This window comes from Pygoscelis adeliae, unplaced genomic scaffold, assembly GCF_000699105.1.
Source record: "Pygoscelis adeliae isolate BGI_AS28 unplaced genomic scaffold, ASM69910v1 Scaffold338, whole genome shotgun sequence".
Lineage (NCBI taxonomy): Eukaryota > Metazoa > Chordata > Aves > Sphenisciformes > Spheniscidae > Pygoscelis > Pygoscelis adeliae.
The window spans coordinates 63,064-78,757 of record NW_008825305.1 but is presented as its reverse complement, the minus strand read 5'-3'; the positions used below and the strand labels follow the sequence as shown (position 1 = coordinate 78,757).

The following is a 15,694-nucleotide window of genomic DNA, read 5'->3' as shown; positions in this document are numbered from 1 at the left end:
CACGGAGCCGAGGCTCATAGCGCGGCGGGGACGCTGGGCTCGTCCCCGCTCCCCTCGGGGCGGTAACTGTCCCCTGGGCCTCACCGTCTCCTCACCAGCGGTCCTGGAGACCTTGGTTCGGGCCTGGGGGACAGGCCCCGCTCCCTCCCGGTGTCCCGGGGCTTTCCTGGGGGCGGACCCATGTCCCCGCCGTGCCCCGGGACTCTCCTTCCCCAGGTGCTTGGGCGGGGATGGAGTCTCACACCTCGCCTTGTCCTGGAGCCGTGGACCCCTCTGCCACCATCCGGGGTCTCTTTCTCCGCGTGCTGTTGCTGGGGCGTTTGGCGGAAGAGCTCCTCGGTGCGCGGCTCTAATCCTGCCCTTGGGATCGCTGGCCGCTCCTCGGAGGCGCTGCTAAGTGGGGAGGGGAGAGCAGGCTCCTCGGTCCCCATCAACGGTCGAGTTAAGATGTTTATCCTAAAGCTGCCCGTAGCGATCCTCCTTCCTGCTGGTGCGCACCCGTTTGGCTGCTCTGACTCTTTAAAGGATCATCCGGTTGAACCCGGCGTGTCGATAGCCTTTGATATAATGAGCAATATGGTCTCGAATTGTTAGACGTGCTGGCACCGTTTCAACAAGTTCTTCCTCTTCCTTCGGAGCAAGTATCGCTGCCTGCCAGGCTCTTGCTCATCCTTGTTCTAGAGCTTGTATAATGCCTTCCAAAGATGGCACCAGATATTTGGGCGCTTTCCAATCCAAATGCCAAAAGCGCTGACTTCGTAACGGTAGGCAGGAAGGTGAGGCTCTCCCGTTGCTCTCGCGCTTGCTCTCGCCCTGAAACCTCTCTGAACTCCAGGTGCTTCCCACGTGGGAAGGTCGAGTGGGAGCTTGTCCCGGAGCTCACTGCAGCTCCAGTTATGGGAGGGAGGTTTTTTTAGCGATGAAAGGTCACGGGTGCCATTTGGTTTATCTGTAAACTGCACGGAGTCGTAGGTGACTTGTTACTTTTCAGTTCATTTAGTCCACATTCCTAAGGAAACCAGGCCATTGCGATCAAGTCGTGTGTGGGTGTATGTGCATCCTAACTACTCTTGAACCCGCTGCCTGATTAAACCGCAATTTGTCAGAGCAGTAACGTTCTCAAAGGCAGCTGAGTCACGGTATGTTTGGAGAAAACAAATGACTGGGTACGTGAAAGGGATCCTGTAAATAGTCTGAGTGTGAAGAAGGAAAACGTGGGGCGGGGAAGTCATCCTTCAAACAGCAAAATCCACCTGAGAGGCCTTCGAAACAACGACCTTAGGGGAAGTTTGTGGTTGAAGTTTTATGCGCTGGAGCCGACCTATGGGAAAAGACGAGGCAGCGGGTAGCCAAGGTGCGCTTGGTCTGATGCCTCGCGTGTTGGTTCATTGAATGCTGCTTGTGCTCTTGAAATGCCTCAACTGTCTTGGGGATGAGTTGACAGAGCTCGGCCAGAGAAGGGTCAGACGCCAAGGAAAAATGTCTGGCTCTTTGCGAGTTGCAAGTTTCCATCTTAAAAGTCTGTCCCTTTGCATCCGTGCACAGATTTGTCATCTAGAACGTTCCGTGCCTCGAGGGCTGATGAACGCCAAGGGAGATCTTGCCTAATTCCTGTTTCCTTTGTTCAGGGATATCATGTCCATTTACAAGGAACCGCCCCCGGGAATGTTTGTTGTGCCTGATCCCCACGACATGACCAAGGTAAGAGAAGATTTGGAGCTGGTTCAACTTTCCGCTGCTCTTTATGTTGCTGTTGATGGCTGCTTTAGGGGTTTGCCCAAATGGAGTATTCCCTTAATGTTTTGAGAGGAGGCAGGCCGAGTCTTGCAAGAGCATAATGAGGCTCCAGTTTTCCTGGTGACATTGAGGTGGGCAGCATTTAAAATGGGAGGAGGCTCTCGAGGAAACTGGCTCTGTGGAGAGATACCAGCACGGGGATCTGAGGAGCTTCCACAGATAGAGCCAGCTCTGCTTTAGTGGCCCTGCGAACCAGTGGGGTGCTGATCCAGCTCGTTTCATCCTACTTGAAAACAATCAGTAAAGCAGCTCAAAGAAGAGAGCACTGCATGGAAAGCTGTTGGCCACGGGGGGCTTCTCAGAGAGGCTGGAAATGAGAAACGTCCATTAGCCACAAGCAGTGCTGGAGTATCTATAATCTGCCTGCGGAACTGGGGGATGTTTAATAGTTGTGAGCTGGCGGGGAGATGTGTCCCTGCACCCGGGCCCTGTCCCGCTGTGGAGCTGCCCGCTGGGTTCTCACAGGTACCAGGGTTGCGCGCGGGTCTGACCCACGCAGCCGCTCCCGCCACACCGCCTCCAGCAGACCTACTTTCCAGGGACAGAGGCATGGCTACGGCCTTTCCTGCCCCGGTTCTTCCCCTCCTGGCTCTCGGGGTTTTCCGGGACTGGGAATTTCCAGTTATGTCAGAGAGAATGCAGTGAGCTGGGAGGCAGAGGTTGCTCAAACGGTGTTCTTGATCCAGCGTGTTTCTCGGCTGGTGCTGCCCTGTCTCCCGCCAGTGTCACCTGGTCTGGCTGTGCTGGCTTCCGAGAGTCGTGTGTGAGGTTGCTTTGGTTTTTCCTCTGGTGCGCACTTCTCCCACCCCCCTGAACGAACGTGGCATCCCCCAGATCCCTCCATGTAAGCGCCTGCCTGACTTAAGGCCCCTGGGTTTTTGGAGGGAGCACAAAGGGAGTGTCTCTGCGCAGCCGACGCCCACCCGGGGCACTTAGCTGCAGCTCTGGCTTCCCTCAGCCTTGGTAGCTGAAAGTGCCAAAACGCCCTTCCATGGAAACGGGGGTTTGTAGAACGCCAGCCTTGGGGCTTTCAACTGAAATCCTGGGGAGGTAAGAGGATCGTTAAAGGAGACTGCTTGGATCACTTGGGGAGTAAGCTTCCTCAGTAGCCCAAAGGGAGTAGATTTCCCGGTATACAATTGGGATCTTTGAGGGTGATTAGCACGGAGAGAGTAGGGTCTTAATTTTGGATCCTGGCAGAGGAAATTGAGTGATTGGTTTTAATAAGACCAAATCAGCACGAGACCGTAAAATTGAGGAATGCTCTAGTTTTGGCAGAAATTCTGAATTTTTTTTCCTCTCTAAAATTAGATTTTTTTCATATTTGAAATCTATCTTTTTTTTTTAAGCAGAGCTTACCAGCTGAACTGGGATTTGGTCTGGTTTGGACTGTATAGAGATGTATGGGAGGCAGCTGTTGTGGACTCTGGCCAAACCTTGCGTTGGAAACCTGCTTTGCACATTGAGTGTGGCAGAGGGGAGAGAAGTGCGCAGCAGTGGCTCTGGCTAACGAGGGAAGGAGGGAGGGTGAAGTATGGCCTGCACATGGCGTGTGCTCGTGAAAGGCGCTGCCTCCGTGCTGCTGCCGGGGTGGAGATTTCTTGCCTTCGGTTGGCTTTGTTGAGGATTTGACGGTGCTGCACAATTTTGAAGTGGTGCGCAAGACGGGCTTTTGTTTTCCAGATTCATGCATTGATCACAGGCCCATTTGACACGCCTTATGAAGGGGGTTTCTTCTTGTTCCTGTTTCGCTGTCCTCCAGATTATCCCATCCACCCACCAAGGGTCAAACTGATGACAACAGGAAATAACACAGTGAGGTTTAACCCCAACTTCTACCGCAATGGGAAAGTCTGCCTGAGTATTCTGGGGTAAGAGGAGACTTTGGCTGTTTTGATGGGAAATCAGGAGGTGGCTGCAGGCTGTTTTCTGCCTCACGCATCCTTCTCGGCGCGTTGTGCCCTGATCTTGCCTCAGACGTGTGCTTGGATGCACCTTTATGCTTCTGTGAAGTCGTGTACAGAACCAGAGTCATAAAGCAGCACAAATTCCTCTACTGAAATAAGAGTCTAACTTATCTTTAAAAGCACCTGAGAACGGAGCAGGGGAAGCATGAAGCTCAGTGGACGCTGCCGCTTTCCTCCTGCTTCCCCTTGCAAAGCCTCGGCCCGAGCACTGCGTTTTCTTCCGCTTTTGCGCTTTGCAGCCTGATCCTTAATGTTGTTTGAATGTAGGTTTTTGTGGCTTTAATTTCCTCTCTGTGTGGGTTTAAAAATAAATAAATAAAATTAAAAGCCGCTAAGAACTTCCTTGAGAGCCATTTGACTGCTCTGGGCTTCCACCTACACAGAGTATGTGGGGCTGAGCGGGGAGTGTAATGATTTACAAGCACGGCTCCCATGCTGCCTGTTCAAACAGGCTCCGCTGCTGCAAATGCTTGTTATTCACCTGCTTGATTTTTAAACCTGTGAAAGTCCTGGTTGATCGAATGGCTCTGTCGGCTCTGCCAGAGGAACCCTGGCCGCGGTGTGATATTCCCAACCCCAGCTGTGACAGTTCCAGTTGCCAGTAAAGAAAGGCTTTTGCTGAGACTCTGGACTGGTGCGGCTGGGGTGTTAGTACCTAGTTCCTTCTGCTGCGGAGAGGTGGTAACGGCAGCCAGGTGAGGAAGGGGCAGTGACGGCTTGAGTGGCTGTAGGGATTTGATCAACCAACAGGAGCCTGAGTGCTGATGTGGTTAGAAGACTGCCTTTGCTGGGGTGGTTTCAGCAGCGCTGCGCGTGTGCCACTTACACCAAAGTTGGCCGAAGTAGCTGATACCTACCAGCTGATAGATCCTGGCCTCAGGGCTGGCAGAGAGATGCATCGTGCTGGGAAACACCTTCCTCGGCACAGGAGTCTTCCTGATCCAGTGAGCTGGATGCCGACGCCTGCAAAGCACTGGGATGCGTAGGGCATGTCCGTATCTCGGGGGTCTGAATGCCCAGCAGCTCCCACGCAAGCTGCCTTGTTGCTCATGCAATTGTAGCCCTGGCATGGAAGCTAAATTATTGAAGAGTGAACAAAGAGCCTCGGCCTTAGCAGAAATGGGAAGCGCAGAGGGAGCTGCAAATGAAAGGATTTAGGAAGAGCATATGTGGGTCAGCACATCCTTGTTCAGCTCGCAGGGAAACAGGTCTGTATCTGGAACTAGGATATTAAGGGCAAGCAGCAGAACAGCTTTTTCTGCTTATGCTGTTCTGTGCAAAAGTTTTTGCTACCCTGCGTGTATGAAACGGGCACCTTATTCCTATAGCAGAGCATCCGTTAGTGCTTTTGCTGGCAGTCCTTGTGCTGACTGTCTGCATTACAGACTGCACAAGTGATGGTCTTGCTGGAGTCTTGAAAATCAGGTTTTAGTTCTTAAGAATTGTTGGTTTTGACTAATGGTAGTGCTGGTAGCTTGTGTTGCTCCAGGCTGCTGTGCAAGAAGATAGCCATAGCTTTAAAGTGCCCTGTAAAATGCTTGGAAATGTTACTTTTCCGCAGCTCGTGTGATGCCCCGTGTGTGTTAGCAGTGGAGGGAAGTTTACCAGCCTCTCTTGTCTTGCACAAGCTAAAGTACTCATTTGCTTGAGAGAATAAACTACTTTGACCCTGAAAACTTTCTCAGTGTCCAGTGTTTTCTGTATCTGTAGCAGCTGTTTCTTTTCCTGTCGCATTTCTGTAAGGTGTAGATGTGGTTTCCCAAGCTTTCTGATCTTTGGTAGTTGGAGGGATGGTGCTCACTGGGCCAGTCCTGCGTTGTTAACTGATACCTTCCTGTTTTAATGCCTCAGCACTTGGACCGGGCCTGCGTGGAGCCCAGCACAGAGTATCTCTTCAGTCCTCATCTCCATCCAGTCTCTGATGACCGAGAACCCCTATCACAATGAACCCGGCTTTGAGCAGGTGAGAGTTTGAGGTGGATCGTCCCTGGTTCTGCAGCTCTTTGTCTTTTCCCTCCACCCCGTGCTCCTGGTGGCAAAACCCATTCTGGAAATGGGGACAAAAGTAGGTTATGTCACTTGGCGCTTTTCCAGCTTGCTCTGCCTCTAGTCAGAGCTTGAGGGGGAGTTGCAAGCCAGCTCTGAACCGGAGGCTGCTTAGCTCACGTATGTGTAAGGTAACAGAACAAGAGGCATTCGAGAAGTTGCCGGGGAGGTGGGATGGCTCTTCATTTCTCTGCTACGCGACTCCTGAAATGGCTTCCTTGGGACATATTGTCGCGCAGGAACCAGACTGCTCAGGTTTTCATGGTCTCCAGCATCTCGGAGAGGCAGGTTTCTGTGCTAACTGTATCAGTTGACCTGTCTCCACAGCTGTGTGAGTCCGAGGCTCTGGAGACATGTAAAATCTTGCCAGCTTTTCATCTGCAGTATAAATTAGCTCAGCATCCACGGAACAGACAAAGCCGTAGTGGGGTTCGTGCACCAGTGAAATTCATCGGACCCAGGAGGGAGAGACGAAGAGCCATTGCAGTCACATGGACTCACTGGCCCAAATTCTATTTCCAGGAGAGGCACCCCGGGGACAGCAAGAACTACAATGAGTGCATTCGGCATGAGACCATCCGGGTAGCAGTGTGCGACATGCTGGAAGGAAAGTGTCCCTGTCCTGAGCCGTTACGGTATGGAAAGGAGGCGTGGAGGGAGCATAAGCAAGTGGGCGTGGGGAAGCAGAATAAACTTCTCTGGCTGCCCCTCCTGAAATCCTGAGAGCTGCTCCAGGGAAGAGCAAGTCTTTAACTCTCCCTGGTTGTTTTGTTTCCCCTGAAGTGGATGGCTGCGTCTGTGTGGAGCCCGGGAGCTGTGCATTGACAAAGGCCGTGTTGAAGTGCACAACGGCTGCATCCTCTGACTTGTGTTTGAATATAAACGTGCCTTGTCTTAAAAATCTCGGAGGGAGGGGAGCACAGCTGTTGTGGAAACACGTGCAGAATCTCTTCAGCTGCAGTGATGCTGCAGTTCGTTTCGCTCTGTGTCCTGCCTCGCTGTACCCCGTTAGTTGTCTGGGACACCCTGCGTGGGCGTCCACACCGGTTACATGAACTGGAGTTCGGTGGGATGGGGGTGACCCTGGGTGATGTGACCGTCGGAACGCTGTCATTTTGTGTTGACTGTTTGCTCTCTCGTTGCGTTCAGGGGCGTAATGGAGAAATCCTTCATGGAATACTACGACTTCTATGAAGGGGTGTGTAAAGAGAGACTTTACCTCCAAGGACAGACAATGCAGGTGGGTGGCAGACAATTTACTTGTTGATAACACGCTGCCTTAGATAAGGGTGTATGGTTAGTGACAAACCACAATGTGCAGCACCTACAGGTTCGTGGCGTGGATCTGGATCTTTTCTATGAAATGTCTATTCCAACTTTGAATCAACCATGAAACTAAGACCTGAGACGTTCCTGTAGATAAAACACTACCTTCCCCAAGTGCAGAGTATGCACGCAGTGTTTTCAAGGCCGTTAGGCTTCTCGGAGTGCTGGACCTGAGCCACTCTCCAGGCAGGCAGATACTTCTTTCAGCAGTGGAACCGGTAGAGTTTGCTTTCATGTGGATTTGGTGTTAAGCAGGGAGGGCACATGCAGGTTATTCAATGCTGGTGGCAACTGAACTCCATTGCAGTATTTTCCTGTTGGGTCGCTGGCAGAGTTTCTCTTCTTCTGGGGTTCCTTTGCTCATACAGCAGATAGGAACTTTTCTCTGATGCTCCTTGTTCTGTCAGATGAGATTGGAAGTGGCTGACTGAGTCAAAAGTTACTGGAGGAGGAAGGAGTGGGGGAAGAGTGACAATACAGCAGACCCATCTAGACAGGTTGAATACAGGAGCTTGTTTCTGCGGGAAAGTAGACTTTAAAGAATAGGTTGCCAAACTATTTGCATATGAACAGATGTGTCTTCCACCCTCATCAGCCACCTCTTGTCTGACTCATTGAGAAATTCCACTGCTAAGAAAAGATGGAGGTGGCTGATTTAATGATCTTGTGTCTCTGAGCCCTTTTTTCCTATCAGTGCCTTCACTGGCTGTGTAATTCATAAATTGAAAGCACTCCCAAAGCAGGGGAGTTGATGTTTGGAGTGAGAAACTCCCGTAAGGAAGGGCTGTGTCTTCAGAGAGTACTGAACTGAAGGCTGCGTGGTGAAGTTTGGTGACATTAGAGGATTGTCAGGTGTAGCCCGCTGTTGTTTCTCCTTCAAGGAGCCAGGGCTCCGTTGCTTTCTCTGTGGGTTTATGGACTGTGGCCTGGGACTGTGTTGTGTTCAGTTCCCAGAGGCAGTGACTGCCGTGGTCTGTTTTCTGCTCACTTGTAAATAGTAGTGCAGGAAGCATGAACACAACGTGCTGGAGAGATGGCATTGTTGTCTTCATTACCCTGTATTTCAAATGAAGTCACTCCAGGCTCAGTTGAGCGCTTGCCAGATGGGCTGTCTTGTTAACTCCAGGGCCACAGGTTGGCTTGTACCAAAGATTCCCATCAGATAGGACAGCGTAAACTCCACCGCCACCTTGTATAGCCCTGGCAATGTGTCTTTGACCTGAGACGGGGATAAAAGCAGCAAATGTTAAATAATCTCCAAAGACGTTTTGCCTCTGACTTGGCTACATCTCAGCTGGGGGCCTTGATTTAAAATGAGAATAGTGATGCTTTTATTTGGAAAGGGTCTGTAGCACTAATATAAGGTGTCGTCAAGTCTTTGGGCTCTGGATTTTAGGGGTTTTCATTTGTAATGTTTTCCCTGCCTCCTTGGAGTGGGCCTGAGACCAAATCTTTGAAATAGTTTACTTCCTCAAAGCTGCTAGCAGAAATCCAGCCCGTGTCTGCCTGGCCTTCCATCTGTTTTTGAAGTTTGCTTGGGTTTGTAAGGTTTCCCAAAAGAGACTCCAAACAGAAATTATCTTCAGTCTTCAACCTCTGCCACGACAGTGGGAAGTTTAGGGGCCTCTCCATCGTAAGATGGGATTTAACCCTTAAGTCTTTGACCATTTGTTGCCCAATTACTACGCAGCTTTTTTTCTTTCTGCCTCTTGCCGGAAGGATAATGGTCTATGTTAATAGGCTTATCTATGGTTTTCTTCCAGGATCCTTTTGGTGAAAAACGAGGCCACTTTGACTATCAGTCCCTATTAGTGCGTTTGCAAGGAATTCGGCAGAAGGTGCAAGAGAAACACCAGCAGGAGAATACAGAAATAGACTCTGAGAGCAGCTCCTCCGAGACAGAGACAGACACTCAAGGTTGCTCTAAAGCTTAGAGCTACGGTAACAGTGGAGAGGCCAAGCCGTGGGGATGTTCTGTCTTCACACTCTAGAGTACCCCTGACAGACTCGACAACCAAACCAACGCCAGAGCGGAGAAAACTGCGGGATGTCTTCTGTCTCCTTTTACTGCTCTGGTGGATAACGCTGAACGAGAAGACTTCATGCTAGACAAAGCCAAGCTTGTGACAGGCTACTCTTAAAAGGTACTTACTATGCTAGAAAGCTGGAGCATGTGGCGTCAGGTTATTTTTTGGAAACACCTACACTGGTTGGTTTTTTGTTTTTTTTTTTTTTTTTTTTTTCCTCCATTTGATTAAAGAATGAGATCCAGACTGCGAATCCTCTTTACAGCTTTTCTGTTCCTAGACAGTGAGCCCTTCCCTGGGGCCGTGCTGAATGTGGAGCTGTAGCTGTGGGAGCGCTTTGATGAGTCCAGGGTATGACAGGGCCCACGCGCCGTGTGCCCAGGCGAAACCTTTTTGAGCGGGTTGGGAGAGATGGAGCCTCTCTGCTCTGTGGAGCCCATCTACCTGATGTCTTTCTTCTAGACACTGTTCTAGACAGACCAAAGATAAAGAGCAGTGGTGGAATCTGGGCTCCTTTCTGAAAGCTTTACTCAAGCCCTGGGTGACTTCGTCCACTGAGACTTCAGGCGCAAAGGGGCGGATGAAAAGTGGAAGCTGCAAGAATCCATAAATCGAGTGCAGGTGTGTTCACCCTGGCGTTTTGGGGAAGGGAGGGCGAGAAAATCATTGGTCAGAGATGGGGGGAGCACTTAAGAATAAGTCTAGTTTGTGTATTATTTTTTTAAGGTGTTGATTTGAATTTAGCATTCTAGAAGTATTTTATACTGGCTGCTCTGAATGGAGCTGTTTTGTTTCCTTAACTGAAGTACTCTTTGCTTTCCACCTCTCTGCTCCGTGTAATATCTCATTTTCCTCCCTTATTCCTCCTGCCACCGCACTCCCCACCGCTACCTTGATCCGTCAGATTGAAGCGCTAGAAAAAGGGGCAATTCTAGCTAAGGAAGCCACTGTTTCTGGGTGGAGTTCTTCAGAGGTGTACGCCTTGTTACTGACAAATTCCTTTGCCAAACTTGGCCGAGCGCAAGCTAGCCGAGTGTCGTGAAGTTTAACGCTTCAGTGCTTTGAACGTTTTAAACAACAGCTTTTTACTGTGAGCGAAGGCCGGCCTCTTGGAGAGGTGTCTGCTGGCTGCGAGTGCCATTGCGTCCAAGATGTATTCGGTGTAACTTGGGTGGAGGTGAAATACCCGGTTTCTCCAGGTAAATGAGCCTGGTGGTGATTGATTGGGGTAGTATAATGTTTTGTTGATAAAGAGCTTAATCTACTTTTGTTTTCTTTTCTTTTTTTTTTTTTTTAATGGGGGCTTTGATAGAAAGCTAAGCAAAAAGTTGCACATTGTCCTGGGCCCTCTCCCAGTTTCCTTAAACACCTTCCCACCAGCTCGGCCCCGTTTCGGACTCCTGGGGGTGGTGGGAGAACTTCCAATGCAGTCATCTTTGTTCAAAAAAAAAAAAAAAAAAAAAGGCAGAATAAAGGGGCCAAAAGACCCCTGCCGTGCGCTGTACAGAAAGGCAATGCCCCATGCGTCACTGAATTATTTTCAGTCTCTCTGATTTATATCAACTCTTGCAGAACTCAGAAGCCTGCACACTGCTGCTTAAGCAGCTCTGAAAAGCTGAAAGGTGGAAACATTTCTGAATCGTTAAGGTGCCATTTAACAGCTTGGGAACCTTTTTTTTTTTCCCTTTAGCAAGCAAACTCCCCTGGGTCTGTCATTGGCTTGATTTAGACTTAAACCCCGTCTTCCCTCGAGGGAAAGCTGAACTTACATAGGACTCACTCAACACCTACACCAGATGAAATAAAGCGGTGTTCACCTTGAAATGAGGTCTTGGGGGGCAGAGGGGTCTCCCGAGAAGTCATGAGCTGTGTGCTACTTTACCGCCTCTTCAATCCCATTGTAAATGTCACGTTGTTTTTCACCATTCAGTAGCATTGTGGGTAGAGCTGTGACTCTGCTGCCTTCCCAAGGCAGAGCTGGTTCTGAAATCTGTTTGTGATGCATGTGGCGTTACCATCCACCGATAACAACGAAACAAGAAAATGCCTTATTGTGGACACTATTCACATAACTAGCATGTGGCTGTGAAAGAGAAGTATTAGTTTTATAGCTCTAATGTTGTCTGTCCTACCATTTCTGAATGTTTCAATTTCAAAGTGACAATCCTCAAATGACTGCTCTAGGCAGACGTTTTAGCAACAGATTTTTAGACCTAATTGAGTTGAAAATATATGCACAAGAGTCACTCTAAGATACCTTGTTTATATACTATTGTACATAAGATTTTTTTTTTTGTGCAATAAAGTTTGTTTTGGCAGAATCTAGACTGTGGTACTCCTTAGTGGAACGACGACTCATTCACAGAGTGGAGAGGACCACAGAACAGTTTCTCAGTGTCACTGTTGGCTCCAAGATTCTTTAGCCGGAGTCACGTTTGCATCCTCCGAGACTGCGGTTGCAATAGCAGCTTAGATAATCTTCCTCTTGCTGTGACAAGGTAATTGGTTGTCTGTAATGGTAAGTGGCATTTCCACCCACAACAAAGGAGAAAATTCAGAGGTAAGTACGAATTAGTCCTATCAAGCTGTTCAAGCTAGACACTTTTTACAAAACTTTTATTTCAAGTCCACTGTCCCTGTGTTTCGGGTGATATGCAAATAACCTCACAAGGAGAATTATAATCAGGCACAGGACGCGTAGCAGTCAAGGTATTGCCTCCTTGGCTTCCTCTGGAGTGATTTCCTGAGAGTACAGCTCTGTAAAGAGAGCAGGCAGCCAGTACTGAGGTTCTCCTGCTGCCTGCGTATCCAGCCAGGCCATTCCTTCCTTCAGCAAGTGTTCCTGTACAAACAGAGCGGAAACTGTGAGTGAAACTTCACTAAACGGCCGAGAAGCCATTCACAATAGAGGCCTGACCCCACGTTTATTCTACGGTGAGGGAGGGTGTAGAACTTCGGCTACAGTAATTTTTACTCAACTCGACGGGGAGAAATACATTTTGGACATCCAGCCGTGCCCACCACGCATGTTTATGTAGGACCTGAGCTAACGAGATTCAAGGTTTAATGGAGATGAGTGAAGCCACAGGAATATCTGCAGCTTCTGAGACTCTGCGTTCCTCGGTCTACGTTTACGCAGTGGGTACTCTGCCTTTGGTCTACCAGCTAGCTTAGGATCCCCTGTGCGTGCTGCGGCAACGCCCCCCCCCCCAGCAAAGCGTCTGCTGCGGGGCTGCAGGCACGCTACACTGTCGCTGAACTCCACTGCGCGCAAGAGACCTTCGTACGTACCAGCACTTGCTTTGCGCGTTCCGTCTCCCACTTCAGGCTGGACCTGATCTCACTGACTGTTACATAGCCCTTTTTCTGAAATGAGAGGAAAAACACCGTGTGCTTATAGTCAAGACTTCAGTCCGTAGTTTAGGAGAGGGTGGACAGTTTTGCCTACAGGCCTGCCCTAATCACAGTTCCCTGTCATGGAAGCGATAAGGTTCTTTCAAGGTGGTTGTATTTTAAAATCTCCTGGCTCAGTACCTCTGCCAGCTGCAAGACGACAGTGTGATCCATGTTCAGTTCAGCTGGTACAGACTGGATCAGGTATGTTCCACCAACAGGGATAATCCCAAAGCCATTTCCCAAGACCTTCAGTTTCTTGATTGCACGGAGGAGATCATCCCTGAGAAGCAGAGGTCAATGCAAGGCTTTAAAGCGAGAGCCTCTCTCAAACTGCACCCTACGTTCTGTAAATCAGGAAGACTTGACGTGCAGAAGCTATGAGCAATAATAGCTCCTTGGAGCTTGCTGCAGTTTTAGGTAATCAACAGCTGGAAAAAATTTTATAAAGCAATTTAGAATTAGTTTGTATATCTCTGCCCCCCCTCAGAAGGGCAGGCTTGCAGTAGAGACACACTCGTAGCACCTGAGCTGCAAGTGCTAAACTGTAAGATTCAGCCCCAATTAGTGATCGTGCCGAGTTGTGTCCTAAAATCTGCTTCTGTAATGACACGTATCGGTCCCTCCCTTCCAGCTCGGGAGACCACAGCAGCTTCAGCAGACTGTGGCAGTAAGAGAGCGGGATTCGCAGGGAACTAATTGTCTCCAGCTCAAGGCAACAGTCCTTTATGCCTTCGGGCTCCCAGAGAAAGCACGCTGCTGCTTTCTGAAATGGTTAAGTCATTAATTGCTGATCACGTGTAAGTGGCTCCATTGCTAGAAGTCAAATTTGGAGTCCAGTTAACAGCAGCACCTTCAAGTGCTGCTGAGATCAGTCACCCCCTTTTCTTCCCCGAATGCTACTTGGTTTCCCCTTTCCTGTAATATACAGACACTCACTGGCTGACATCCTGAGCAAACTTCCCCCTTCCCTTCAGCACTTGCTGATGAAGTTCTTCCAGTGTTATCAGACCTAGGAGTCAACGAAAGGAGACAGGAAAGCATTACTGCATAGCAACAAAATTACTCCAGCAAGAGCAGTCAAGGGTCCTTTGTGCGTTTGCCACTGGCTCACCCCTGCCTTCCATTTTACAAGCGCCTGTTCATTGTTCCCAGTATCAAGCCTCGGGTGAGATAAGCATCGAGTCCCTTCTGTTCCCAGAACTAACATGCAGCAGTCAGCTGTTGCCTTCTCCCACAAACGCATTGGACTCAGGTTTCAACTGGCTTTGCTGTAGCCCATTCCTGGTCTCGGATTGCCCTTTTGGAGTGAAGAACATCTACTATCTTTTCATTAGGCACTTATGACCGGTATTCCAACTCTTCCGGACATTGCCGTGATCCTTTAGAGACAATCCTACTGCCAGGCTCAAAGCAGTAACTTATCAGTTTCGTACTCCTTCAAGATTGTCATTGATCCCTGCTCCTTCCCCGTGATACTGTGAGTTACAGTTTTGTTAACTAAACGGGGCAGAGCTGGTTGATTTCTGTAGGAATCTATGAAGCTGGGTGATTGCCAGTGGAGTAGCTGTAGCATGTTGTAGAAACGCATCAAGGCTTTTTGAGGACAATGAAGACCAAACTGCCACCTCGGTAATTTGTGAAATCTAGTAAAGGACGCTACACTGAGCCACGCGACTCATTTTCCACAGGGAAAAGGTATCCTCCTATTCGCTGTATCTCCTAGAAACCAGACACGGTGGGATCCTCACCTCCATTCCTGTGTTTCAGAGCCAGGCAGACTTCAATGATCTGCACACCCAGTTCATAGTAAAAGTCTCCAACTCCCAGCATCTCTGACCAGAATCCTTTACCGGCTGTGAAGTGAGAAAGGGGAAAGCGATTGGACCATTGGCAAAAATATCCTTCCTTAACAGTTACTGGCGCGAAGCAGACTGCTCGCAAACCTCGCTGTGAGGACTCCCAGACCTGTCAATGAAGGGTCTCCATTTTGGTTATCTCCACCTGTTTCCCCTCACCCTTTAAGTAAATAACCCCCAAAGGTACCTTACACCAATTCACAAACCCCAAGAATCAAAACAGCATCAGCTTTCCTCAAGGAAACTTCAGCTTCGCTGCGAGCTGTTTACAGTACGAGAACAGTGAGACGAATCCTTAGTCATTAACCCCGGTGCCTGTTCCTCACATGCCAAAGGATCCACTCCGATTGTGGCGCACATGTCCTGGAACTGGACCCGGAACTCGGGGTTTTTACGGATCTCCTGCTTGTGTTTGCTGGCAAACTCTTCTAAGTTGGTCTTAAACATGTCCAGCTGCTTAGACATCTGAAAGAGAATTGCAGAGAAGCGTTTCTGTCTTAACACTTAATGCAGTTTTTCCGTAAACGCGGCCCCCAACAGGCACTAAGCGAGCAGAGTCCTCGAGAAGCGCTCAGGTCTCTGACGTGCCGCCTACCCAGTGCAGGTGGCCCCAGTGGTCTTAAAGGAAGGAAACAAGATAAAAATGGCTCGATGGAATCAGAATTCTCCACGTGTACGCTTTTAACACTGAATACAAACCAGTACCAGCGGAGATAAGACAAGGCAAAGGGCTGTTCTGAACCAAGAGACAGGCTCAGAAGGGGGGCAGCAGTTATTCTGTGATGTACGTGGGGCAGAAACAGTTCTACAGACACGAGATGTGGCTGAGGTAGCGAGAAGGGAGGCAGAGCGAGACCTGTAGCAAACATCACAGCGCTCTGACGGAAAGGCGGCCCAACGGGCGCCATCACAGTCCACGCTGCTCGCGGATAACGCTCTGGACGCCGCAGCAGAGGGGGAAACGAGGCCCAGGTTGGCGGCTGGGCTCACAACCACGGTTATTCCCGCTGCCGGGGCAGGGGCGGATCTCCCACCTGGGCCAGCTGGTCCTCGGCCAGGACTGTCCCTCGCTCCTTGTACTTTGCCTGCAGGAGGAAAACGGGACGATGGAGACGGCGCCGAAGGACAGATGACCCAGAAACCAAAACTGGATGAGAGGGATGCTCCTTAAGGATGGGTGAACCAAGAGGACCCGCAGCCCGGTGCCCTGGGCAAGCGGGGAGGCTGCCAGGAAGCTCCGGGCACCCTGGGCTTGGAGCAGAGGGCTGGCGCCGGCTGG

General features: G+C 49.9%; 2 protein-coding genes across 2 annotated transcripts; one reads left to right on the top strand and one right to left on the bottom strand.

The window, feature by feature from the left end:
* Positions 1 to 1,632: 1,632 nt before the first annotated feature.
* On the top strand, positions 1,633 to 11,481 carry UBE2Z (ubiquitin-conjugating enzyme E2Z). Its single transcript, XM_009330136.1, has 6 exons — positions 1,633 to 1,701; positions 3,481 to 3,668; positions 5,616 to 5,727; positions 6,333 to 6,445; positions 6,960 to 7,050; positions 8,900 to 11,481. Exons 1-6 carry the CDS (start codon positions 1,636 to 1,638, stop codon positions 9,068 to 9,070), a joined length of 741 nt encoding a protein of 246 aa, XP_009328411.1. The 5' UTR covers positions 1,633 to 1,635; the 3' UTR covers positions 9,071 to 11,481.
* SNF8 (SNF8, ESCRT-II complex subunit) lies at positions 10,612 to 15,503 on the bottom strand. The gene is made up of 7 exons (XM_009330137.1): positions 15,450 to 15,503; positions 14,742 to 14,880; positions 14,308 to 14,412; positions 13,496 to 13,568; positions 12,698 to 12,839; positions 12,455 to 12,529; positions 10,612 to 12,005 (listed from the first exon to the last, which is right to left on the bottom strand). Exons 2-7 carry the CDS (start codon positions 14,878 to 14,880, stop codon positions 11,868 to 11,870), a joined length of 672 nt encoding a protein of 223 aa, XP_009328412.1. The 5' UTR covers positions 15,450 to 15,503; the 3' UTR covers positions 10,612 to 11,867.
* Positions 15,504 to 15,694: the final 191 nt, after the last annotated feature.

Bases quoted from the DNA above. Each gene is read 5' to 3' on its own strand.
- SNF8 (XM_009330137.1), bottom strand. From the start codon at position 14,880: ATGTCTAAGCAGCTGGACATGTTTAAGACCAACTTAGAAGAGTTTGCC. The intron at 14,413-14,741 runs GTGAGGAACAGG...CTCACTTCACAG, and splicing joins CGGAGTGGATCCTTTGGCAT to CCGGTAAAGGATTCTGGTCA. The intron at 12,006-12,454 runs GTACGTACGAAG...CTGTTTGTACAG, and splicing joins AACGCGCAAAGCAAGTGCTG to GAACACTTGCTGAAGGAAGG.
- UBE2Z (XM_009330136.1), top strand. From the start codon at position 1,636: ATGTCCATTTACAAGGAACCGCCCCCGGGAATGTTTGTTGTGCCTGAT. The intron at 1,702-3,480 runs GTAAGAGAAGAT...TTTGTTTTCCAG, and splicing joins ATCCCCACGACATGACCAAG to ATTCATGCATTGATCACAGG. The intron at 6,446-6,959 runs GTATGGAAAGGA...CGTTGCGTTCAG, and splicing joins CCCTGTCCTGAGCCGTTACG to GGGCGTAATGGAGAAATCCT.